The sequence below is a fragment of the Rhinolophus hipposideros genome (assembly GCF_964194185.1).
Source record: "Rhinolophus hipposideros genome assembly, chromosome: 19".
Taxonomy (NCBI): Eukaryota; Metazoa; Chordata; class Mammalia; order Chiroptera; family Rhinolophidae; genus Rhinolophus; species Rhinolophus hipposideros.
The window spans coordinates 2,400,352-2,426,090 of NC_138065.1; the positions used below are offsets into that span (position 1 = coordinate 2,400,352).

Below are 25,739 nucleotides of genomic sequence, written 5' to 3' on the forward strand. Positions count from 1 at the left end.
GGGGAGATTGGTTTAGGCAGCAAGCCCAAGTAAGGACATGCCAGGCAAGTCTCTCCTAGACAATTGACAGAAACAGCCACCTAAGGCTGCAGTGTCTTCTTTCCTTGATGTCCACAGCCCTTGGCCTTGCCTGGAACCTGATACATTGTATCTGTTTGATGACCTTGAGTGTTTGATGACCCCGAGTGTGTCCTGGGTGCTTCCCAGCAGCGCTGCTTCTGTCTTGACAGCTCTGTTTTGTACCCCAGACACCCCCACCCCCACCCCAGCACCACCACCAGCACCAGATGCCTCAGCCTCTTAGCAGCATTTGGTGCAAACAGGTGTGTGCGTTTCTTTTTCATACCCAGGTTACCTTTTCAGCCAAGGGCATCTGACCCGTGCCATTTGCTGTCGTGTGACAAGAGATGGGAGTGCATTTGAGGATGGACTACGACACCCCTTTATTGTCAACCACCCCAAGGTGCTTCCACCCCATCCATTTTTTTCTTGACATTTTTCTCCTGTTCAAGCAATTCTGTCCACAGAGCAAAAACATAGAGTGGGCGGGGGGTGGGGCTTAGTTGGAACCCCAAGAACTTACGCTTTCCGCCTTTAGAATGCCCACCGCTTTCATCCCTTTGGTCTGGAATTAATTTGAGTTGAGGTGGGCGTGCTATGTGTGGAGTCTTGGCCAAGCAGAGTCCGACATAAGGGGCAGGTCGTGCCCGCACTCCTCTCCCCTGCACGCCTCGAGCGCCTGCTCCACGACCTCTTTCCTGAGAGGTTTCCATTTTCCTCCCGGTGTTCCTGGGACTCCTAGGTTGGCCGAGTCAGCGTATACGATTCCAAAAGGCAGTCCGGAAAGACGAAGGAGACAAGTGTCAACTGGTGTCTGGCTGACGGCTACGACCTGGAGATCCTGGATGGGACCCGGGGTACCGTGGACGGGTAAGGAGCAGGGGCCGGCGTATTTGCCAACCTGCAGCGCTGAGAGCTCCCCCCCTCCCCCGCCTCGCGTCTCTACCGGGGCCCCCCACCCCTCTGGTCCCAGCTGGATGACGAGTGCTTTTGTTTCTCCAGGCCACGGAATGAGTTGTCCCGGGTCTCCAAAAAGAACATTTTCCTCCAGTTTAAGAAGCTCTGCTCTTTCCGGGGGCGCAGGGACCTGCTTAAACTCTCCTACGGCGAGGCCAAGAGAGCTGCTGGTGATTACGAGACAGCTAAGAACTACTTCAAGAAAAGCCTGCAGGACATGGGCTATGGCAACTGGATAAGCAAACCCCAGGAGGAAAAGAACTTTTACCTCTGCTCAGTATAGTGTGCGCCCGTGACGACTGATGGGTTAGGGTGTACCACACTGGGGCTGTAGCATTCCTCACCAAATCGGCCCAGGGGTCTCCTTCCTTTCCCTTCTGCTCCTCCTCTCTCCCCTCTCTTTTCTCTCTTCTCTCAAATGAACTGCGATCAGTGATGCTGAGAACTTGGGGTTATCCTGCTTTTGTCAGGAAAACCAGGCCGGGTCCCCCCAAAGCCTCCTCGTTTCCCAAGCAGAGGCCGAGACCGAAGGGAAAAGGGAAGGGGTCGTCTCCTTTCCACCCAAAGCGGAAACAGTCACTGAGCACCTGCAGCCGCTCCCTCTTCACTTCCGCTTTGGTTTTCCCATTTCTCTCCCCTCTGCTGCGCTGACCTCCCGTGGTCCTGATTAGGTTCTGTCAGCGCTGTCAATCACGTCAGGGACGGATAATTGCCTGTGTGGGTTCTGCAGGCCCCTCTGCTTCCCCTCTGCCCCTTCGGAGATTCCTTCCTTGTGACCGGTTTCTCTTTTTCCTCCAAGAAGGTAAAGAGATGAACTTAAGGGTTTGCTGTAACGTGTAAGGGCAGGAGTTTGGAACTGCAGTCAGCTAAAGCCCAATGCCAAGTGTAATCGGAATCCACAGCTAATGCTCACGATCTTCAGATCTTGCACTTTAGCCAGCTTGGGGTTGCAGGGGATGAGCAGAGACAGGGAAAGCTGCCACTCAGAAGAGTGTCCCTTCCCCAGGTGGCAGGGGAGGCAAGGACCAGCCAGCCGGCTGAGGGCATTCCCTGAGCAGTAGCTGAGGTGTCCCCTGCAGGAATGACCCAGACCGCTTCCCGGGGAGTGCAGACATGCCTTGGACTATTGCCATGCTCCCAGCCACCCTTCCTAAAGCATTCCTAGGAGTTTGTGGCAGGGATTAGGGCCAGAACCCCAACCACCTGGTAGGGGAAAGCCCAGGAGAAGTCCTAGAGGGCAAATCATCTCCAGGTAGCTAATCAGGACTTAGCAAGAGTGAGGGCAAAACAGTGACGTTGGGTCAGGTTCCTGCTCACTGGACGTAGATCTCATGTCAGTGGCACCAAGGGGCGTTGACTAAGAACAACGCTGTGCAAGTTGATTCTTAACTGCGACAGATTGCCTGCAATTGCACAGATTTAAAATTCAGATACAACTTACCATTTAGCCAAGTGCTTTTTTTTGTTTGTTTGTTTGTTTTCTTTTTTTGCCAGATAGCTTCAGGTCATTCATGGGCAGATTGCAGACCTGGTCTCCCTACCTGTCGGGGAATGTTTATAGGGTTGACATATAACAACAGTTGCAGGGGAAAGGCCGGGTTGTCCTCAGACTCCGGGAGGCGGAGCCCTCGCCTACACCTCAGGCTGAGCTGACTGGTCAGGGCCTCGCCGGGGTCTGGCTCTGGGCCAAAGGTGCAGATGTGCTTGAGAGAAGCACACCTGCCACCTGGAGACCCGAGCCAGACTCTTGTTGAGAGGGTTCCTCTACCTGTGAGCGTGCCAGGGCCCTCAAATTGTTTTCCATCCTCCCCCAGCCCTGCAAACTGGGGACTAGTTAGCCTCTCCCCGCAGCCTGCCCCGCCCCTGCAGTATGTACATCCACACTCACAGTTTTGCTCGTGTTGTGGCTACTGTTCCCAAAAGTTGACCAAATGAGAAAACCCACGCCTTTTTAGTACACTAAGGATGATTTTGCGGAGCACCAGCGTGTCCCAAGGAGCTGGTAGGGAAACCGCGTGTGTTCTGGGTTGCGACAGGCCTGCCGCCTTCCCGTGACTGCTGAGGGCCCACCAGGAGGCAGCTGGTCTCCCTGCTGCTTCAGAGGGCGGGTGGCCTCTCGGCTCCCTCGGGCATGAGACCCTCTTGCAGAGCTGTGACTCAGCTGCTGATTTACCCGGGAGCACGTGGCTCCAGAAGCCAGAGCCCCACTCGCCCCAGGGTCTTGTCAGGCAGCCGTACAGCCTTCGGTTTCTGCTCTAGGGAGAGTGAGGACCCTGAACCCCAGTGTTTGCTGGGGAGGAGCCTGTGTCACAGGACAGAGGGGACAGTGTCCTCTTCACTTTCTCGTCCAGTCTTTGTTTTTAATGAGCAGATCCCTTCCCTCACCTTTTTTTTTTTCTTAATGATCTTTGTAGTTGATTTGTCTGAACTGTGGCTATTGTGCACTCTTTGAATAATCAATTGTAAAAATTGTCGCTGCTTGAAGCTGTTTCCTTGACTCACGTGGAAGGGACTTCGCTGGTTTTGGGGATCTCAGCAGTGACCCCAAGAGCAGAGTGTGGGAAGGAGCCCAGGCTCCCTGGACTCGGGAGCTGTGATTGTTGCAGTTTTTTTGATTCTGCTTTTACTTGTTCCCCTCAAAACAGTAACTAACACATACATTCCTCAATAAAAAAGAAAAGAATCTGGGTTGGTAGAAAGCTTTCAAGTCTTGGCTTCTTAGGGGCGGTGTTACAGAAGGGGCGGGGGGCGGGGCAGAAGGCTTTCTGGCAGCAACACCTGCTGCATCTGACACACTCGGGGAGAGGGCCATTCCCAAACCTGCAGGCAGCTCCTGGTCCCACGGGCAGGCGCGGGAGGTGAGCTGTGCTGAGGTACATCAGACCCCCCTTCCCCTCAGAGCCCACCCCTAAATATCTTGTCCCCAGAGACTTGATAGGCAAGATTCCAAGGCCCAGGATAGGAAAACATCCCAAGACAATATCACGATTTATACCCAGAATCCCACCTCTCCTGAGGGGCGTTTTCCTGCAGCCTCCCTAGGCCACCCGCCTCACTGTTTTGCCCGCAGGATGGTGCATACTGGAAATAAAGTTGCAGGACTGGCTCGGCTGCCGTCTTAGGAAACAAGCCGTTTGTTTGCCTCTTCAGAGATGGCATCCAGAATATTTCTCCGTCTTGGATTTCAAAGAGAAGACACCACTTTCCACCTCGTAATGTAGTCCAGAATTTCCATGAGACTCATCCTTGATCTTATAAAAATGCTGTAACCGGCAGGTACAACGGCAAGGCTGGAAGTCAAAACAAGGCCTCCTTCCTCATCCGTTACACGGATGTTAACAACTGAGACCAGGAGGGCCAGTGACGTGTTTGGGGGCGCATTAAGTAAGGACCAGAACTCTGGGTGTTGTTCACAGTCTGTTGAGATGGTGCTGAGTGAGCTGGACAGTTTTTTAAAGACGGAAGGATAGTGTGTCTGCCTGCGTGATGTACCAGGCAGCTGAAGCGCCTGTCCCTCTGTTCTCAGGCAGCTCCTGGTCCCACGGGGGGAGGATGTGGTGAGCAGGCCTTCTAGAAGGTGGACAGTTTCCTTCACGCCTGTGGCGAGTGCCCAGCATGTCTGCAGAGGGAACCAGGCCGTGCTCCCCACCAGCCTCCTGGGGGTGGTGAGGGGAGAGCGGGAAGCCAGACTGTCTTCATCCCGTTTCACATGCTGTTCACCCTGCATCTCACGGAGGAGGCCCAGGATTTCATCCCGTTTCCAGAATTGGGGCCCAGATCAAACCAGTGTCCCGGGAGCAGGTCTGGCCTCTGCACCCTACAGCCCTGACTTCCCCGGGTGCAGGGCTGTGAGGTGGCCCCGGCCATCCCTGCCCTGGGGACACTGGTCCTCAGCTCTCCCTGTCCTCTAGGTCCCTTTCCAGAGGGGCCTTCCGAGGAGCCATTTCAGGGCTCTGTCTAGTACAGGCCCAGCCATTCGGCCATTTCACCTCCATCTAACGAATGGACTTAAGCAACAAATCACAATAACTGAACTGTTACCACTGACCTTTTCTTTAGATTCTTGTGACGTCTATAACCTCTCACGAGTGCAGTTTCCCCAGCATTCCCCATATGTGCCAACCCTGGCCCATGAGGGTCCCCCTGCCCCCCAATATAACAGACAAGACTTGTTTGGGAACTTTTCTTTACGCGAATCCTGAGTTCCTAACGAGTGGCCTGCAGTGTGCTAGACCAGGGCAAATATTCCAGGGACACAGACGATGGAGGCCATGGTGAGGGGCGGGGAAGGGGGCACCGAGTGAGGGCCTCCCGATTCCTCCACCTGCAGTCCCTTAGGAACCACGTGACTATTGCTGACCTCAGACCTGCTGGGATGTACATTAAAAGGTGGCTGCTGCTCCCGTCTGGTCTGGGTGGGCGAGTGGGAGGCTGCTGGCCCCAGGGGGGCTGTGCAGGATGCGGACACCAGCCCAACTCGGCCTGAAGCAGAGGGTGACAGCGGCGGGAACGGGCCCGGCCAGCTCTGGCTTGGGGAATGAATTCAGAGGAGACCCTGAGGCCTGTCATGCTCCTCCCACCTCCAGAGGCCACAGCGAGCGTGTGGACTCGGGGCAGCGGGGCTCCCAGCTGGCCTCCCTGAGCCTGCTTTTGTCTTCTGTCAACAGGGTTGTGAGGAACAGCCATCTGAAATACGAGGCACACAGCGGGCCCTCAGGAAATAACTACTCCTGGAATTGGGGGGAGACCGAGAAAGGGGGTCAAAGCCCCCAAACCTCCACAGAGCACTCCCTATTTCTTTAGAAGGGACCTTCTCCCACAGACACGCCCTCTCAGAAAAGGCCAGCTGGGGGCTTCCCGTGTCTTGTTTGCTGTTACATTTTCCCTAACTTAGTACCAGCTGTGCCAGTATTAACTACCCCACTGCCAGCACACCGCCTTCCTCCTGCTGCAGTGCCCACTGGCAAACGCGGAGCATCTGTGCAGGCCCTAGTTCCAGATGAAAACGGCTAGCAGATGGCCTGTGGCCTCGCCGTTCCCGATGGAGACCACCCCGGCTCGGTTTCTCACGGTCCCCCTCGCCCACCTGGGTTCCAATCCAGCGTCTCTACCTCCCTCTGGAGCCTCCGATCCTGCGCAGTGCTGAGCTGGCTACCCAGCTCTCTCCAGAGACGACCCCACCACAAGGGGTCAAGGGAACACCACACCGGGGGAAGGGCAGGATCCGAGTGGAAGAGACTCGGTTCTCCAACGCTTCCCTGGCCGGGACTCGTGGTAACACCTGGCTGGCGCAGTGGAGCCCTCCACCCTCCACCTCTGCCCTCCCTTCCATACTGGGAGGGCCCCAAAGGGCTGAACCCGGAGATGGAGGGATGGCACTGCCCTGGAACCCTGCATCCAGCCCTCAGCCCGCTGTCACCCCCTTTACAGATGAGGGTGAACAAGTTCAGAGTTAGGTACTATCCAACGTCAGGCAGCAAACAGTCTCCGGGCCTCGGTTTCCTCCTGTGTCAGATGGGTCCTGGACAGGATGTGGACACAGGCTGGCTAAGCCCCTCTAGTGCCGTCTGCTGACGACCTTGGACAACAGTCGGGTGCGGGATGTACTAAAAGCAAATACAGCCCACAGCAGGAGGGACCTCAGCTGGCGCCCCACTCTTCAGAGGGAGGGTTCCTTTCCAGTTGCTGTTCCAGGCTTCGGGATGTTTCCTCAGGGCTGCGTTCAAGGTGGGTGCAGGTAGAAGGCAGGCAGCTCTCCATTTGCTGTTCTAGGAGTCTCCATGAAGCCCAGACACTGCCCCCCCACCCCCCAGAAGAGATGTCCAGAAGCCCATTCTGGCAGGCGGGCAAATGCACTAGGGACATCGCACACCGCTGCTGGCTGCCGTCCCAGTGACGTGCTTCTACCACCAGTACAAGGATAGGTCGGCCTGGGGTCCTGGCACACAGCTGCATCGGGGAGGAGCTGACCAAGGCAGGCCAAGGCCAAGGCCAAGGCCAGATGGCGCGAAACGACTGAACATGCTCCTGAGAGAGCCCGGCCCGCAGACTCACCGAGCAGCCCCTCCTGTTCTCGGCTCCCCCAGATCCAGGTCCTGTCGGCATGACTTGGTTTGCTCAGGTAAGGGAGGGTCTGGGGGAGACTGATGTGACAGGACACCCCACTGCCACCGGCTCTGCCTGCCTCTGAGCCTCCACATGCGTGGGGCATGTACTCTGTGCTAGGGCGAGCACGGGGCTTTTTCACAAACCCTACATCCTCACAGTGGTGCCATCCATAAAGAGGGCATCACGGCCCCAGGCAGACACTTGCTCAAGTTCGCTGAGTGAGTGGCAGAGCTGGGACTAGAATCCAGACTGATCCCTGTGCAGTGCTCTGCAGACTCTGTGTCCTCCCACCCACCTGCACCCCAACCTCTGCTGTGCCTGGAGGAGCTGGAGTCCAGCTGGGCTCCAGAGAACAGCTGTCGGGCAGGCACCTCGGTGCACTTGGCAGACTGGCCCGTCTGTGACCTGCCACCTGCTGGCCAGGCACTGAGCACAGGCTGGGACCATACATCAGAGTCAGTCACGTGGCGGGGGCGGGGACAGAGATCCCATAAGGTCTGTTTCCTGGGATAACAGGCCAGGTGGCCTCCAGCTGCCCCCTGGGAGCAGTGTCAGAATACAGGACGGCATGCTTTCGGGGGAGCCACTGGCAGTGCAGAACGGAGCCCAAAGAGGACAGAGCAGAGCAGTGGGGGGGGCCACCCTTCTGCCCCCACCCACCCCGGCTGGCCTCCATCACCGGCTCTCTTCTCTCCTGGCAGCCAGCTCTACTGTGGGCAAAAAGGCTGGGTCTGCTTACAGCTGACATCCTTCCTTTACTTCCTTCAAGCAACCGGTCAGTTCAACTGGGGGTAAAACCAACCTGTGAACTTGCCCTTGTCACACAGTTCCAGTACTCAGACCTCAGGCTCCATGCGGGTCACGCAGAGACTCGGGGCTCAGAGGCTCCCAGTACCCAGCCTTGCCCACCACACCCTGGCCAAACAAGAAGAGGAAAGTCTGGGAGAGACTTCCTCACCAAGAGGAGGGCCCCTGGGCTGGGCCCTGGGCCTCTTAGGAAAAGGGGCTGTGGCACGGGGCTGGCAGCTTCCCACAGGAGTCTGACCACAGCTCCAGCTGTCCCTCCAGCAGGAGTTTGTACCTGCTGTGAGGCCCACCCAGCCTAGCTGCTGTCCATGGGAGCAGGGCAGACGGCTGTCACCCGGGCCGCTCTCCTCTTGCTCCCGTCTGAGCTGCCATCGTGTCAGGCCAGCACGGCACAGAGTCCGAGCCCCTGGCCCTGCCTCTCCTCCTTCCTGCCCTCTGCCATGCCGTGGAGACAGTGGATGAGACTGTCCACTCTCGGCCCTTCCCTTTCACTTTCCTCAGGCCGCAAGACTCCGACAAGACGTCCGTCCTCCACTTCTCGGCCTTCATCCTCCCCCAGCAACACGGTTACTGGGGTGGGTACGAGACAAGGAGAGCGACTGGGCCAGCCTGCGGGGCCGCTGGCTGTGTGTGGGCCGAGGGTGGGGCAGGGCTCCGGGTGACATGAAAGCGTGGATCTTTGGGGGCAGCGCCCCGCTTCCTGGTAGCTCATCGTTCCTCCTCCACCGGAAACTGCTGTACCACAGAGCGCCAGGGGCTGAAGGAGCATGAAGCTGGGACCTCACTTGGAGCCGGGAGCCGAGTGGTCTGCGTGCAGGAAGGCAGTGGTGGTGTAGTTCTGGAACAGCGGCTGCAGGAACATGCCGATGGTGCCAAAGACACAGACGAAGACGAAGATCCAGAGGAACAGGCGGTCGATCACCATGGCGACATACTTCCAGTCCTCACTCACCTGGACAGGAGACAAAGGAGGCCCAGGTATCAGTCACATGATGCCCGATGGGAGTGGCGTGGATATCAGCAGGCCTCTCTCTCTCACACACACACACCGCTGCTCTCTCTCCAGGATCCCAGAGTGACCTTTCCAAAGCAGGGCTCCAATCCGGCCTGCTGTAAAGCCTTCCACGCCCCACTGCCTTCAGGACCATGCAAACTCCCAAATCTGGGATCAAAACTCACTCGTGACAATATAAGCCTGCCTCCTATCCTCCAGCATGCCGTAACCCAGACTTACCAAGCCCCAATGTGTCCTCTCAGGTCTCTGTGCCTTTGGGTTTCCTTTCTGTGTAGAGTTCCAGTCCTCCCTTTCTCTATCTGGTGAACTCCTATACATCCTTCAAAGCCCAAATCAAATGCCAACTCTTCTATGAAGGCTTTTCTGTGCCCCCTGGTCAGAATGAATGCTGGGTTCCTCCAGCACTGTGTACACATTTCTATGGCAGTATTTTTACTGCACTGTATTATCACTTCAATTTGCGTGTCTGTCCTCCCTGTGCCCCCGCGACAAGCTCCTAAACTACAAGGACCCTGTCAGATTCGTTTTGTAATCCCAGCATCTGGAACCCAGAGTGCCGGTGTTGCATTCGTGAAGGAGTGGCTGTCTCTGCACCTCACCTGACAAGCAGCACTGGAGCATGCAGGCCCGAGGGTGAGGACTGGGTCCCAGCTGTGTGCTAAGGACAATGACCTGTGTGGGTCTGAGAGCCCTTCCAGAGTCTGCACGAAGCCCTGCCCCCCACTCCAGCCTGAGTCTGGGCCTTAGCACATGGTATTGCTCTGCAGCCTGGCCAGCAGGGGGCTGGGAAGGAGGCAACTGCACTGTCATTTAGTCAGCTGCTGAATAGTGACACATTCGTGTCACATGTGTGCCTACTGTGGACCTGGCATCATGCTGGCACTGGGGACACAGGGAGAGCAAGACACACACAGCCTGAGGCTTACAGTCTGCAGAGGGACATGGATACAAAACAAGTGAAAATAAAAGAATTACACCCTGGAGGGGGCTTACAAGGAAACAAAGGACTGAGATAGAGACATGGGGGGGAGATATGATTTAGGGGATGGTCTGGGAAGGCCTCTGTGAGGAGGTGACATTTGCAGTCACAGCTGATAAATGAGAAGGAGCCAGCTGTGGCAGGAATAGATGGAAGAAAGAAACAATCAGACAAACCCAAACGGAGGGACCTCCCACCAGCCTGTACCCTTCAAAAATGTTTATACCATGAAAGACAAAGCCGAAGGACAGTTCTAAATGGATAGAAACTAAATGGATAGAGACAGGACAACTGAATATCATTTCAGATCCTCGGTTGTGGTGGGGCTTATGCTACAAAGGACGTTACTGAGAAAACTGGAAAAATTTTAATATGAACTTTAGACATTGATGCTAAATTTCCTGATTTGATCATCGAACCTGAGTTATGCAAGACAGTGTCCTGTTCGTAGGAGAGACACACAGAAGTATTTGGGATAAAGGGTCACAACGTCTGCAACGTACTCTCCAACAGTATATCAAAAATTTACATTAATCACAATAATTGTAAAAAGGAAACAAAGAAGGGCATTCCAGGCAGAGACCAGTATGTGCAAAAGCCCAGAGGCAGGAAAGAGCTTAGCTTGCTTAGGGCAGTCAAGCAGGTAAGACAGGGAGCTGAGCAATGAATGGGCAGAAGGCACAAGGTGAGGGGAGACGCTGTCTGTTTGGATGGAGAAGCACAGGAGCTGAATGCAGGAGACCATTAGGAGTCTCTGCCGTGGTCCAAGCACCAGCTGACGGACGCCTACAGCGGGGGAGGGGCGGGGGCGTGGGGAGGGTGAGGAATGGGTGAAGCTGAGGATTATTTTGGAGGCTGTGCTCACAGCTCAGGACTTCTGGTGATGTGGATGGTGGGGGAAGTAAGAGAGAGAGGGAGACGTGAAGCATCACTGCAGGTTTTTAGTCTGAACCACTGGCTGGAAGGTGAGGCCATCTACTAAAAGACGCGCGGGGTGGGTGGGGATGTAGACGCAGCCTTCAGTTTGGGACACGTTTGAGATGCCTGTGAGGCACCCAAGTAGGTCACTGCACCCTCCGCACCCTGCTAGCTCAGGAAATGCACATGACACGAGTGGCCTGCCGCGGGGGAGGCGGGCCGTGACGCAGCTGGCTGAGCCCCTGCCCCTCCGGCCCACGCCCGCGTCTCCCACTTGGCCTCTGCCGGCTCTTCCAGCCTCGCTCTCCCTCTTCCTCCATGAGGACCTGCTGCAGCCGGACGTCTTGCCCTCCTGGGACCAGAAACGCCAGGTTCGGAAGTCCCCCTCCCCGTCTCCCCAAACAGCGGTGCAGGAGCCCGCCCTTCCTCACCCGCAAACCGGAATGGCAGCGTCCCAGCGGAAACGTCGCTAGTCACCATGGCAACGCTGAGCCGCCGCCGGGAACTGGCCCGGTACCGGAAGACAGCGCGGGGCGGGGCCAGTCACCGCCCAAAGTGGGGGGATGTCAACTCATCCTACTCGGCTCCCAGGTGCGGAAACCAAGGGAGTCCCGTTCTGGGGAGCTGCCACAGCAAAAGCCGGACGTGCAGGAAGCCGAGGGGCGCGTCTCGGCATCCCTCGCCCCCACCTGCCTGCACAGCCATGAATATTTCACGAGGCCGCTGCCCCCGGGACCCAGAAGCGCACGCACAGTGTATTGATTTGGGACTGTCCTCTCCGCCACCAGCGGGCACGTGGAACCTCTAACCGCTCCCCTCTCCACACACCCCTTCCACTGTCCTCAATTTTGGCCCCCGTGGGGCGCACAAAGGACTCTGTGTGCTAAGAGCTGAACATTAACAAATTGGACTTGGGAAATGGAAGCGGCGGGGAGGGACGCCTGGGGCCGCGGCCACAAGCCCACTGCCAACCCAGAAGGGGCCGGCGCCGTCCTTGGCTGCCCCGCCGACACTAACGCTGCCCCACCCGGGGCGTTTTCGTCCCGAGGCCCGTCCTCAGGGAGCCGCAAGGTCCCCCTGGACCTTCTCCAGCGCTAGGCGGCGGCCGAGCGCCGGGAGCGGTGCCCACGCCCACCGCCCAGGCGCAGCCCAGCCTCCGATTCGCTGTGCGCTTTCCGGGTCCCGGGGTCCCCCCCAGGCCCAGCCCCACTCACGCTCTGGTCGTCGTCCTCGCTCCGCATGTGGTCCGCGATGAAGCGCACGCCGTCCACCGCCTCCCGGAGGCCGCAGCCGCACGGCCCCCCGGGGCGCCCCGGGCCGGCGGCGGGGGCGGGCTCCGCCCCGAAGGCCCCCGCCACGCCCTGCACCGAGGCGCGGTTGACGAAGCACGTGCAGGAGTCGGCCCCGGGCGCGTCGCGGAGGAAGACGCCCTCGCGCTGGCGCTGGCGCCGCCTCTGGCGCAGGCGCTGGCGGGCACAGTGGTGGCGCGGCTGCTGCATGAAGAGCAGCGCGGGCAGCTTCTCCAGGAAGACGAGCTTGACCCAGGGCGCCATGGTGTGCGTGGTGGGCGAGCGGTGGTGCACGTTGAGCACGCACACGCTGGTGACGATGGAGAAGGTGACCAGCACCATGGTGAACATGAGGTACTTGCCCACGAGCGGCACGTCCAGGGACGTGGGCGGCACGATCTTGGAGATGAGCAGCAGGAAGACGGTGAGCGCCAGCAGCACGGAGATGCACAGCGTCATCTTCTCGCCGCAGTCGGACGGCAGGTAGAAGACCAGGATGGCCAGCGACGTGATGAGCACGCAGGGGATGATGAGGTTGATGGTGTAGAAGAGCGGCTTGCGGCGGATGATGAAGTCGTAGGTGATGTCCACGTACGTGGAGTCGTCCGGGTTCTCGTTGCGCCGGCCCGGCAGCGCCACGATGTCCCACTCGCCGCTGGGGGTGAAGTCGTCCAGACTGGCCACGTCGCTCTTGAGCACCAGGTCGATCTCCGTGCGGTCGTAGGTCCACGAGCGGAACTTCATGGTGCAGTTCTGCTGGTCAAACGGAAAGTGCTTCACCTCGATCTTGCAGGCGCTCTTGTAGATGGCGGGCGGCAGCCAGAAGATGCTTCCGTCGTAGGAGACCACGGCGTTGGAGTAGAAGGACACCTCGTACATGCCGTCAGCGCTGCCGAGGGGCCGGCACAGTCAGCCCTGGCCCAAGACTTCCTCCACCCCCACCCACCCACCCAGCCCCGAGTGGGAGGAGAGGACAGGAACGCCAGAGGGACACGTGTGACGGGAAACCCAAGTCTGAGCGCAACCATCCCGGGATATAAGGAAATGGAGCGGGAATTGAGCAAGAAGGGGACCTGGGTGGGTTGTGGGGGAGAAAAGGTGTCCTGGTGCGCGGGCCTGTGAAACCCTGCAGCGATGAAGAGGAGGATGAAGGGCAGGCGTGGGGACACACCGCTGCTACTTGTCACGCAGTGTGTAAGCTGGTTGCTTCACATGAGGGTGGGGAAGTTCTGGGCGCCAGGGAGGCCAGAGTGAGGTGCCCCAGGCAATGGAGGGGGACAGAGGCAGGTGGGAGCAGGAGGTGGTCCCACTAGTGGTTTGGGATCTTCGAGGTAAAAGGGATTATTTCAGGAGAGGGGATGGAACCTGGAGGAGAAACTGGGACCTCCAGGTTCTTCGATCACGTCCAAGCCTGCAGGAAAGCCTCTTTTTGAATGAATTGGCCTAGGCACTGGGGGCTGTCAATCCTTTGTATCCACTGTAACTCCACACACTGAGACTCCCGATTGGCTGGGAGAGGGCTGGCCGTGGGCCCAGTCACCGTGGCTGTCCACATTATACCTCACTGGCCTGGGTTGTCTGTCTGGGGAGTGACTGCATCGATGCCAGTGAAAAGTCCCTTCTCTCCCCGCAGCATAAGCTAATTTACTTTCCCCAAGACCCCTTCCCTCCCTGAGTGCTCCCATGGTCTCCCCCAGCTTGGCCATTGCTCCAAGGGCACCTACTTGTTGTATAGGACCACATCTGGGAGCCAGATGTGTTTGGAAGGGAGGCGAACTTTCTTCATGTTGTCAAACTCCTCAGGGTTCCAAGTAAGGCGATAGTCTTCCCATTCCTGGGAAAGGGAGAGAGGGAGGGAGGACCAGCCTCTGCCCTGGGAGGGGCTCAAGGTCAAGGGTAGGGACAAGAGGAAGCTTTGAAAAGCCATCACCTTCCCACAGTGACTTCTCTGCCCAGCCGTGTGGCTCATGAAATACTCTCTCATTTCATTTGCACAGCTAAGCCAAGGTATCAGAATGTACATTTTACAAAGAAGAAAGTGGACCTTGCAGAGTGGAACATGTTCAAGTCACAGAGCTGCTGAGTGGAAGAACCATGATTCAAATGCGGTTATTTAGGACTGCGGAGTCTATACTTTTCTGCCTCTCTTGGGGCTATTCAAAGAGGGAAAATTGAGAGAGAGAGAGAGAGAGAGAGAGAGAGAGAGAGAGAGAGAGAGAGAGAGAGGAAGGGCGGGGCAAGGAAGGAAAGAAAAGCAGGAATGAGGAGAGGGGGCTGTGGGCGGGAAGAGCGCTAACCTGGGTCAGCCAGACGTTGGTGGTCATGATCTGCTCCCGCTCATGCTGAAGGGAAGAAGAGAAGCTGCTGAGAACCCCAGCCTGTGGACCCACCACCACCACCCACGGCCTGCCCACACCTCGCGAGCCTTGGCAACACCGGCGGCGTAAGCACACACATGAATACATTCTGGCTGTGCTGACTTCGTAGCTGGACAGAGAGTTTGGGACCCCCACTCACCACACTGATGAGCTGGGCCAGTGATACCATGAGCTGGACTGTCACCAGCTCAGAGCCATTGGTGGCTGGGCGGATAAGCTTGTTGTAGCGGGAAGGATCCAGGAGGTGCTCCACCAGCCGCTCCTCTGTGTCTGTACCCCAGACTCCTGAGCAGGGGGTGGGGGCAGGAGGGAAGTAAGTCGGCAAGAACCCCACTCTCCCTGGGCAAGTGGGACAGCCCGGGCCACACGGGAGCCTGTAGCTTCGCACAGCTCCATTCCCAAGGACACAGCAAAATGCTCAGGTTACCTCATGGAGGCCCCCCACTGAGAAGCCTCTCCCCGAGATCGCTGACCAAGGAGCCCAGACAGCCCTACACAGATGCTTTCTAAGAACCCATTCTGCAGGACCTGCTCTTCCTGCAAGTTCTCAGAGCGTGCGTTCAACATACTTGAGAATTCTGTGTCTGTGGCTTCTCCTAGAAGATACTCACACTTCAGGAATAATTTTGGGGGCTGGTCGAAGGGGAACAGTTATTCACGTCCCTCCATACACCCTTCCCCCTCAGTCAATGCCCATCTGTGTGCAAGTCACATCATGTGCCCCCTCATGTGACTGTGGCGGTGACCCCACCCTCAAAGGCACGGGGTTGGAGGAGAAGAGTTGGGCTGCCTAATCTGTGGGTCAGGGCACATACTTGGTCCCAAGTTCCACGTGTACAGGAGCAGCCCCCAAGCCCCGTGACATAACATGCAGGCATGGAAGGCTCATTCCCTTGGCAGCTGCTCTTCATGCACTCTATCTCCTTCTGCAACTCTGTGCAGACAGACACCCCCCCCGCCCCCCAGAGAGCTCCTCCCAGGCCCCCAGCCTGGCACAGCTTCTTCCCTTCCAAGTCCCCTGTCCCACCCTACACGACAGTTCAAAAGTCACTTCTCTTCCTCTCCTGTCTTGCCCCTGTGGAGTGACCAGAATGAGAAGCCTAACGTGGGGGGCGGGAAATGATGGAGAGCCAAGGAAGGTGCTGACCCGGGTGGATTCTGGAGATAATGTTTCGCAAGGAGTCAGATGGCAGCCCTGGAGTCTGCCCTGCTGCCTCCCTAGCCGGCCTGGGGCTTTCCCTCCTTCCTTCTCTGCCCCCACCGTCCCCACCACCATTGCCCAGGGTGCTGTCCCCTCCTTGCACCACGCAGTAGGTCCTCCTCCCGGCTCAGCCTCCCAGGGGCCACCTGCAGGCCCAAGGGTGGCTCCCTGCACCCCGGGCGGACTCCCTCACCTCTCGGGATGCCTCCCGTCCACCTTTGCGCCTGACCGGGGTGACCTGCCGTTACCTGCGCACAGCCCGAGGAGGAGGCCGAGGCCGAGGCCGAGGAGCGGCGCCGTGGGGCCGGGGCGCCGGGCCATGCTGCGGGCATCGCTCGCGGCCTCGCGCGGACCCGGAGCGCGCGGCGGGCGGGGGCCGCGGGCGGGGCGCTGTCCGTGGTGCTGACGCCGCGCGGCGCTGGGCACCGGGCCGGGCGGTCCTGGGGCGCACGGAGCGGCCGCGGAAGGCCCCGCTGCTCGCTTCCCCGCGCGGAGCGGGCGGAGGCTTCCCGGCGGCCGAGCCAGGGACACAGTCGGCACGGCGACGGCACGAGGCTCCGCCCCGGAGGCGGAAGCGCCGGGTCCCAGAAAGAAGGGGTGTCGGGGGGGGGGGGGGTGCTTCTGCCGGTGCTGCTCAGTCAGGGTGTGTGTGAAGGGAGCAAGGGCGGCTCGCGGGACGCTGGAGGAGTTCGGGGCAAGACCTGGAGGTTGTCTGAGAAGGGAGGGAAGAGGCGGGGCGCGGAGGTCAGGACCCGCTTGGTACAGAGGGACCCAGGGCCAGAAAGGGGGCGGCAGTCGGGAGGAGTTTCTGGGACCCGCCCTCCTGTTTTTCTCTTACCAACCCTAAATAATCCTGCCTCCCACAAGGCTGAGGACGCAGCAGACACCGAGACTGGGGGCCGCGGGTTTACTATTTTAAGGAAACAAAGAGCTTTGGAGTCTGGGGACAGAGTCCCCTCACCTGTTCCCTTCCCTACCTCCACAAACCCCCTGGAAAGCCAAGCGTCCTGTCCTCCCCCAAGGGGGGCTAAGGTGGGGACTGCTGGACATAGCCTGAAAAGAAGGTAACCTTGAAGGTCTTGAAGAGTGGGAGGAGAGGGGCTCTTATCAATCAGCCTTTCTCACCCCCATTCCCTTCCCCTCCAGCCTTTGGCTTCTGTGGGACGCGGGGATCAGAGGGCCAGTTCACAGAAGCCAGCCCAACAATTAAGCTAGCACAAAGGAAAGCAAAGATGAGACAGAGAGAGAGAGAGAGAGAGAGAAAGAGAGGGGTGTCAAAATTCAATGACATCTTTGATCTTGAAAGCCCTGAACTTTTAGCTTCTGAGCCAATAAAGGCTTCCTTTTTTCTTAGGTGGATTTATGTCACTTTCCACCAAAAGATTCCTGACTAAAGCAGCCTATCACACATCAAGGCTGTGTCTTATTCCAGCTCTGCCTATTTCTTCAACCTCATCTAGGCCGCCATCCCCAGCTCCACACTTCAACTATTTGCAATGTCTTTCAGAACCTTGAACATTCGGTCCCTTCCATGCTCCACACTCCAGGGCCTTCCTTTGGCTCTTTTGTTACCATTACCCCTCAGCCGCCTTCTATTTAACTTTGAATGTCTGGCAGAAATGGCTTCCCTCAAGGAAGCTATGCCTGAGCAAGGACTAGGTCAAGTGCCCTGCTGTATGTTTCCAGATGATGTCCAGTGAGTAAATCCATCAGTCTAAGGCTGTGGCTGCCCCTCCTCCTAGATCATGAATCAGCACACTGCCTGGCACATTGTGAGAGCTCAAAAAGTAAGGCAAGGGGCTGATATCCTTTAATGTTTAGGGGGAATGTCCTCTCTAAAAGCTCAGCTAAAAGCAACTTATTGTTTTAATTGTAAAATTAAAGATTTTTTTATTTTTCAATGACAGTTGACATACAATATTATGCTACTTTCAAGTGTACAACCCAATGATTAGACCTTTATATAACTTACAAAATGGTCACCCTGATAAATCCAGTACCCATCCGACACCACACAGTAATTACAATACTACTGACTATATTCCCCATGCTATACTTTACATCCCCATAACTACAAATTGACTACCAATTTGTACCTCTTAATCCCCTCTCCCCTTCACTCATCCTTCCCAACCCCCCCCCCCCAATCCTGCAACCATCAAAATGCTCTCTATAGGGCTGGCCCAGTGGCTCAGGAGGTTGGAGCTCCATGCTCCTAACTCCGAAGGCTGCCGGTTCAATTCCCACATGGGCCAGTGGGCTCTCAACCACAAGGTTGCCTGTTCAATTCCTCAACTCCCCCAAGGGATGGTGGGCAGAGCCCCCTGCAACTAAGATTGAACAGGGCACCCTGAGCTGAGCTGCCACTGAGCTCCTGAACGGCTCAATTGGTTGGAGCGCGTCCTCTCAATCACAAGGTTGCCGGTTCAACTCCCACAAGGGATGGTGGGCTGTGCCCCCTGCAACTAGCAACGGCAACTGGACCTGGAGCTGAGCTGCGCCCTCCACAACTAAGACTGAAAGGACAACAACTTGACTTGGAAAAAAGTCCTGGAAGTACACACTGTTCCCCAATAAAGTCCTGTTCCCCTTCCCCAATAAAATCTTTAAAAGAAAAAAAACATGGAAAGGGAAGGAATTAACTAAAAAGAATGCTCTCTGTATCTATGAGCTTATTTCTGTTTTGTTTGTTCATTTATCCTGTTCTTGAGATTCCACATGTAAGTGAAATCATATGGCATTTGTCTTTCTCTGTCTGACTTATTGCACTTAGCATAATACCCTCTAGGGCCATCCATGCTGTTGCAGATGCCAAGATTTCATTCTTTTTTATGGCTGAGTCCATTGTATATATGTTCCATCTCTTTATCCACTCATCCAGTGATGGACCTCTATGTTGCCTCTATATCTCAGCTATTGTAAATAATGCTGCAATGAACATAGGGCTGCACGTGTCCCTTTGAAATAGTGTTTTAGGTTTCTTCAGATAAATACCCAGAATGGAATCACTGGGTCCTTCTCTGTCTCTCTGTCTCTTGTTATAGCCTTTGTTTTAAAGTCTGTTTTGTCTGGTATAAGTATTGCTACTCCAGGTTTTTGTTTTTTCATTTCCATTTTCATGAAACATGTGTTTCCATCCCTTTACTTTCTGTCTGTGTGTGTCTTTTGATCTGAAGTGAGTCTCTTGTAGGCAGCATATGTGAGGGTCTTGTTTTCTTATCCATTCAGCAACCCTGTATCTTTTGGGGCACTTAATCCATTAACATTTAAAGAAATTGTTGATTAAAAAAATAAAAAAATAAAGTAATTGTTGATAGATATGTAGTTATTTGCCATTTTCTTCTTCATATTTTTGATATTTTTTCTTCTTAATCTCTTTAACATTCCTTGTAATACTGGTTTGGTGGTGATGAACTCCTTTAGCTTTTTCTTGTCTGGGAAGCTCTTTATCTGTCCTTTGATTCTAAGTGATAGCTTTGCAGGGTAGAGTAATCTTGATTGTAGGTCCTTGCTTTTCATCACTTTGAATATTTTCTGCCAGTCTCTTCTGACCTGCAAGGTTTCTGTTGAGAAATTAGTTGACAGTCTTATGGGAGCTTTCTTGTAGGGAACTAACTTTTTTTCTTGCTGCTTTTAAGATTCTCTCTTCGTCTTTAACCTTTGACATTTTGATTATGATGTGTCTTGGTGTGGGCCTGTTTGGATTCATCTTGTTTGGGACTCTCTCTGCTTTCTGGGCTTATATGTCTTAGTTGCTTTGCCAGGTGAGGGAAATTTTCCGTCATTATCTCTTAGAATAGGTTTTCAATTCCTTGCTCTCTTCTCCTTCTCACACCCCTATGATGCAATGTTGGTATGCTTGATGTTGTCCCAGAAGCCCCTTAAACTATCCTCATTTTTTAAAATTCTTTTTTCTTTTTGCTCTTCTGATTGGGTGTTTTCTGCTACTTTATCTTCCAAATTGCTGATTCCAAATCCTCTGCTTCATCTAATCTACTCTTAATTCCTTTCAATGTATTCTTCATTTCAATTATTGTAGTCTTCATTTCTCACTGGTTCTTTGTTATGTTTTCTATCTCCATCTTTATGTTTCCTATCTCTTTGTGGAAGTTCTCACAGATAATCATTGAGCATTTTTATACCCAGTGCTTTTAACTTTGCATCTAGTAGATTATGTGTCTCCATTTTGTTTCGTTCTTTTTCTGGAGCTTTTTTTTTTGTTCTTTCGTTTGGGATATGTTTCTTTGTCTCCCCATTTTGGCTTCCTCCCTATTTGTTTCTATGGATTAAGCAGAGCTGCTATGCCTCCCAGTCTTAGTAGAGTGGCCTTATGTAGTAGGTGTCCTGTTGGGCCCAGTGGCACAGTCTCCCTAGTCACCTGAGCCAGGTGCTCCAGGTGTGTCCCCTGTGTGGGTTGTGTGTGCCCTCCTGTGGTAGTTGAGCCCTGGTTGCTGTTTATATATCAATAGGAGGGATTGACCCTCAGGCTGATTGGTTGTTTGGACTGGCTACGACTACAGCAGAGGAGCTGTCGTGCAGGCGCCGACCCTATGGGGCAGGATTTGCTAAAAGCAACTTAATGTGTCCTCGGTTCCTAAGATTGTAGAGGAAGAGCAGGATAAGTAGCAGAAAAGGAAGGACTGAAGAGGAAGTGGGATGACTACAGGCCCTGTACTGCATGGAAGTGGCCATAAATCTGCACCATGAGCTCCAGGGCATGTGCACACATAACGATGTAATAATCTCTGAAGAATTCAAGAAATCTTGGAACCGAGGAACGGAGTGAAGAATAAAAGCCTACGGAAAAGAGAAGTAATGTGTGCAGTCATGCCACCGGGGGAAAGGGTCAAAGGCAGGAAGAAGACACACCTTCAAGAAGCAGATCAACATTTGTTGGGTATCCACGGTCTAGGTGTTGAGGGTGCAGAAAGCCCCAGTCCCGTCCATTAAGGAGCTCAGTTTGGCAGCACAGACTTATTACACGTGTACAGATGTAAATGAGCTGTCGTGGAAGCACAGAGGGGGGAGAGGGGAATAGTGCCTGAGTGCCCGGAGGGGATGCAGAGGAAAACGGAGATTTGAAAGATGAGAAAGCCAGTAAGACAAGGGTGACTTAAAGGCATTTCAAATTTCTGAGAGGGACAGGGAGCTTTATATGTAGACAGGACTTAGTACTTCCCCCTTTTGGTGGATGCTGCGTGATTGAAGAAGTCTGTGAAAGTCTTCTTTTATGAAAATCTCTCTCTGGAGTGGTTGCTTGTCTCTGGTTTAACAGACTAGGGCATCATCTGCCTGCTTGAAGCCCCTGGTCGCTCCCTATGCTCCTTTCAGGCCAGGCCAGGCAGCCTGCTAGCGCACCGATGGCCAGCATCTCCACAATCCCGCCTATGCTGAGCCCCTGCCTGGTCACCCCGCTCTTTTCTCCTAAGTCATTCCTCCTCTGTCTCAGGGCCGTTCTTCCCCACCTCCTTCTACTTTAGGACTCGGTTCTTTCAGAATGCCCCCCTCACTTCCACCTCAGTAACTCCCACATTCGCGTCCTTCCTTGGGAGTTCATCCTGACGCGCATCAGCTGTCGGCCCTTTCCTTTCTTGACCCCTATGGCTGTCTGTGACGGACTGGATTACAGGGGATCGTATCTGGCTCCAATTCACCCATTGCCACGTGCTCCTGTGGGCAGGTGTAAGAAGACAACAAAAGTGATAAAATGGGGGCCAGCCCGGTGGCTCAGGCAGTTAGAGCTCCGGGCTCCTAACTCCGTGCTCCTAACTCCAAGGGCTGCCGGTTCGATTCCCACATGGGCCAGTGGGCTCTCAACTACGAGGTTGCTGGTTCAACTCCTCGAGTCCCGCAAGGGACGGTGGGCAGAGCCCCCTGCAACTAGCAATGGCAACTGGACCTGGAGCTGAGCTGCGCCCTCCACAACTAAGATTGAAAGGACAACTTGACTTGGGGAAAAAAAAAGTCCTGGAAGTATACACTGTTCCCCAATAAAGTCCTGTTCCCCTTCCCCAATAAAATCTTTTTTAAAAAGTGATAAAATGAGTAGCAGCTGTCAGGTAAGGAGCCCCCCTCTATGCCGGGCACTCCCCACAGGGACTGTGTCTTATTTGTCTCTGCACCCCAGTACCCACTACAATCCCTGGCAAAGCACAAGCACTCAGAACGTATCTGCTGAGTCGGTGACAGAATGCTGTGCTTGTGGGAGCAAGTCAGGGGGGCTACTTGCTGCACCCCCAGACAAACACAGCTGCTCACTCCGATAACACATGACCCTTGGGGGTAAAAACAATCTCTACAATCCATTTGACATACATGGCCAGAATGATCTTTGAACGTTTTAAATCAGATCATGCCACTCACAGCTTAAAATCTTTCAATGGTTTCCCACTGTACTTTGAATGAAACTCAAACAACTGACTATGAACTCCATAATCCAGCCCCTGCTTTTTCCCACTGGCCTCATCTTCTAACCCCCACTCCCACCCCCGCATCCCGTCTCTTTTCTTTCACTGGACTCAAGGCACGCTGATCCTCTATTTTAAAAAAAAAGAACCGCACACATTCTTAACTATGTGCACCATTCTAAGCACTTTTCATGAGTCATCTCACTTCATCCTCCCAACAGCCTTAGGAGGTAGGTACCATCTGATCTTCTCCATGTTACAGATGCGGAAACTCAAGTACACACAGGCTAAGTCACCCCACTAACCGCTGGCAGAGCTGGGGTTCTGCTCTCAGCCAGGGTATCATTAGCTTCCTATTTCTAGGCCTGCCACCTGGGTCCCCACTCAAGGTTTCTGAGGTTGTTGCTCTCTCTGCCGCAGTGCTCGTGCCCAGCGCCTGACAGGCCTGCCCTCTCTTCATCAGATCTCAGCTCAAACACCACCCCCCTAGGGAGACACCCCCTAACTACTGGACTTAAAGTAATCCACAGTGACCCTCTCCCACATGACTCTATTCCTGGCATCTACGAACCAGTCTGATTCTTCTGGTCATTCATTCATCTGGTATCTGACTCTTTACACTAGAAGGTAAATGCCATGAGAGCAGGGATCTTGTCTGTCTTCCTAGTCCAGTGTCTGACACATAGCAAAGCCCCCCAAATGTCTACTGAATGCTAAGGACCCCTTGACTTTGTAGTGGTAACACTAATTGTAGCAGTAGTGGTATTTAGCATTTGTTGAGCAATGTACTATGTGCCCATCTGTGTTGATCATTTTACGCATCTGATTTCAACTGGCACAATGACCTGCTCTGCAAGGCCGAGAGTTTCATGTCCATTTTACAGATAAGGAAACTGAGTTCCACAGAAATTAAAGAACTTGCCCAAACATCAGAAGCCCAGTTCTGTTGGACTCCCCATGTTTTCTCCACTCAGCTGTGCTACTCCCTTCATGGTCTAATTCAGAGGATGGCTGTAGCCAACTCTGCAGTGAACACCTATGGTTCAGCCTCTCTCCTGAGCTCAGAACCCACATCCCACTAGATGTCTCCAGGAGAACGTCCACATAGGCCTCCCTCCACACACTCAGTGTGTTCATAACCCAACTCTCACCCTTCCCACAAAACTCAGCTCTCCTTTCTCTCAGCTCTCCCATTCTGCTGGTTGCCCAGGATTGCAGAGCTTCTCAAAATTCTAGTGATCTTCCTTGATCTTAAAATAAAGCCCAAGTTCCCAAACCTGGCTTTGAATACCCGCCAAGATTTAACCCCTGCCTACCTTACCTTATTCTAGACCCAGGCCTTTGCATTCCTGCCACTTGCCACGGCCCTCCCTCAAACTTTTGCGCACGCTGTCCCTTCTGCCTGGGACAGTGTCAGCCCTTCCTCCTCTCTTAAGTAATTCCACTTATCCTTCAGAATTTAGCACGTCACTTGTCCAAGGACACCTGCCCAGATCTGCGGCCGCCTTCTTCCTTGAGTCACCCACAGCTGCAATTACGTGCCTGGATGTGTACGTCTGTGCAGTGTCTGGCTTCCTACCGGGCTGAATGCACAGAAAAGGCACGGACTGGGCCTGCCTCGTTCAACATTGCGTCCCGTGCCTCACGTGTAGCAGATGCTCAGTAACTACTTGCCCATCTTCTCTCACATCTAAGGGGTCAGCTGGCTTTGTAGACTCCACCTTGACCATGTTTCCCCCAACACTCTGTAAGCTCCATGAGGGCACTGGTTTTTATTTTATTCACTGCTGTTTCCCTAGCACCCAAGATTTCAATGAACATACCCATCGCTTCCTTCCCATTTTGAATGCCCCGGCCGTCCGTCCACATTTCAGCAGAACACCGGATATGACTCCACGGGATAAGCTTCTGCCAGAGGGCTGTCCCAGCCAGAGCTGAGACACTGAACAGACCAGCAGAGACAGGAAGAGGCAGACCTCTTCCCAGTGACCGGGACTTCTGCGTTTTCTCACTGGGGGACTCGGAGTCTGCGCAGCATTGTGGGACTGTCTCATGACATAGTTTTATTCTAATTAAAGCCCTTTATGAAATATGGACTTCAGGATCTTCCGAATGGCTGCGTTTGTAGGTTTCCTGGGGAGGGCTGGAGTCAAATGACACGTGAAAACCTCTTGAGAAAGTGTCAGAGGCAGGCAGAGTGGGGTAGAGGGGCATGGACTTTGGAAACACGCTGCCCAGGAACTCTGCCTGCTACTTATATATCCCTGGGTGGTCATTCCCTTTCCCACTTGTCAAACGGATGACAAGGCTTACTTTGCAATGTTGGGGGTGGGGAGGAGGGCTTAGAAATCCCTGCAAGGTACCTTGGCGTAGAAGTGTCCCATCAATGAGAATTCTTCCCACGGCCTTTTACGCTACTAACGCGCACATACAGAGCACGATGACGCGTAGCTCACCGTTCAGGGGCCTCGGAGGACATAACGATCGCGGGACGCCCAGGACCGTGTCTGACTCATCGTTAAAGACCCAGAACCGACTTAGCCGGAGAGGGCCCTCATCAACTGCCATGGCTACATACAGGCGCAGCCCAGCACCCAGCAGCAGGGCGCGCAGCCGCCTTCCGACAGAAGCTCACGCGCGCCGGTCGCCGTGGGAGAGGCACGCGGCAACCTGGCCGGCGGTTCTCGCGCCGGGCCGGCCCAGCCTCGTCCAGCGGGCGGTGCCACCGCCGACGGCGGCCCCGGGCGGGCGGCGGGCCCTCGGCCCGCGTTGTCCTTGGAGACAGTGCCCCCTAGCGAGGCCCGGGGCGCCGCGTCCTCTCCGGCCACGGCCGAGGCCACCGCGGAGGTGCCAGCCGCGCGCTCGGGCTGCAGCCGGGCCCCGCGCGGGCCTCCCGCCTGGCTGCGGCTCACGGCTCGGACTAGGGACGCGCTGCTTCCGCGGCCCTGCCGAGGGGCCGCGGGCCGCCCTGTCCCCAACCCCGTGCAGGCCGCGGGCGTCCGAGAAGCGCCCCGGGTCGGCTCCCGCGCCCCCGCCCGCAGAACCGAGCAGCTCTCTGCATCACACGACGGACACTTGGCGGCCTCCTCGCATCCACTCCTCGGGAGAAGGCCACGCAGGCATCACCCGCGCCCGTCACTGTACAGAGGAGGAAACCGAGGGAAGCAAGGTCGCACACGAACTGGGGGTAGGGCCGCGAGGAGAAGCCAAGCCTCCCGGGACCGGGCGCCGGGCCCCCTCCCCCGCCACACGCCCCTCATCCAGTGGCGACAGCGATGCCCACCCGCAGAGGGGCAGGGGCTCCGCGATCCCACGCCGAGGTCCAGCCCGGGGCGCAGGATAAAGGCGGCACAGCGGCCACCGCGGCGGTCGCTCTTTCCTCCCTGCCCACCGAGCGCCCAGCCCGCGCTCCGCGCCGGGGAGGCGGGGAAAGGGGCCCAGAGCAGGAAACAGGTCCCGCGCGGGGAGCCCCTGGGAGCACGCGGCGCCGGGTCACGTGACAGGGGAGCGCCGACGAGGGCCGTCGCACGCACGCACGCACGCCGTACGCACACACGCACTGGGGCGCTGACAGCCGCGAGCCCGAAGCCTCGGGTCACGTGGAGGGTGGCAGTCGAGAA

At 55.6% G+C, this 25,739-nt stretch overlaps 2 protein-coding genes across 7 annotated transcripts in view; one reads left to right on the forward strand and one right to left on the reverse strand.

The window, feature by feature from the left end:
- The window catches only part of ADAR (adenosine deaminase RNA specific), a 36,780-nt gene extending 33,075 nt beyond the window's left edge, over nucleotides 1-3,705 (forward strand). For all 5 annotated transcript variants that reach the window (XM_081025179.1, XM_081025180.1, XM_081025177.1 and 2 more), the window contains 3 exons: nucleotides 351-463; nucleotides 803-930; nucleotides 1,063-3,705. In XM_081025179.1, the coding sequence (XP_080881305.1) occupies nucleotides 351-463; nucleotides 803-930; nucleotides 1,063-1,300 (479 nt within the window). In that variant the 3' untranslated portion in view covers nucleotides 1,301-3,705. The remainder of the gene's footprint in view (nucleotides 1-350; nucleotides 464-802; nucleotides 931-1,062) is intronic.
- A 1,397-nt stretch (nucleotides 3,706-5,102) lies between these two features.
- Nucleotides 5,103-25,559, reverse strand: CHRNB2 (cholinergic receptor nicotinic beta 2 subunit). 2 transcript variants are annotated; one of them, XM_081025185.1, is made up of 7 exons: nucleotides 25,403-25,559; nucleotides 15,961-16,424; nucleotides 14,651-14,796; nucleotides 14,431-14,475; nucleotides 13,858-13,967; nucleotides 12,059-13,022; nucleotides 5,103-8,884 (listed from the first exon to the last, which is right to left on the reverse strand). In XM_081025185.1, exons 2-7 carry the CDS (start codon nucleotides 16,031-16,033, stop codon nucleotides 8,714-8,716), a joined length of 1,509 nt encoding a protein of 502 aa, XP_080881311.1. In that variant the 5' UTR covers nucleotides 16,034-16,424; nucleotides 25,403-25,559; the 3' UTR covers nucleotides 5,103-8,713. The 2 variants fall into 2 exon arrangements, with proteins under 2 accessions (XP_080881311.1, XP_080881310.1); XM_081025184.1 differs by lacking the exon at nucleotides 25,403-25,559 and adding an exon at nucleotides 23,943-24,687 and having other exon boundaries at nucleotides 15,961-16,923.
- Between the last annotated feature and the right edge of the window lie 180 nt (nucleotides 25,560-25,739).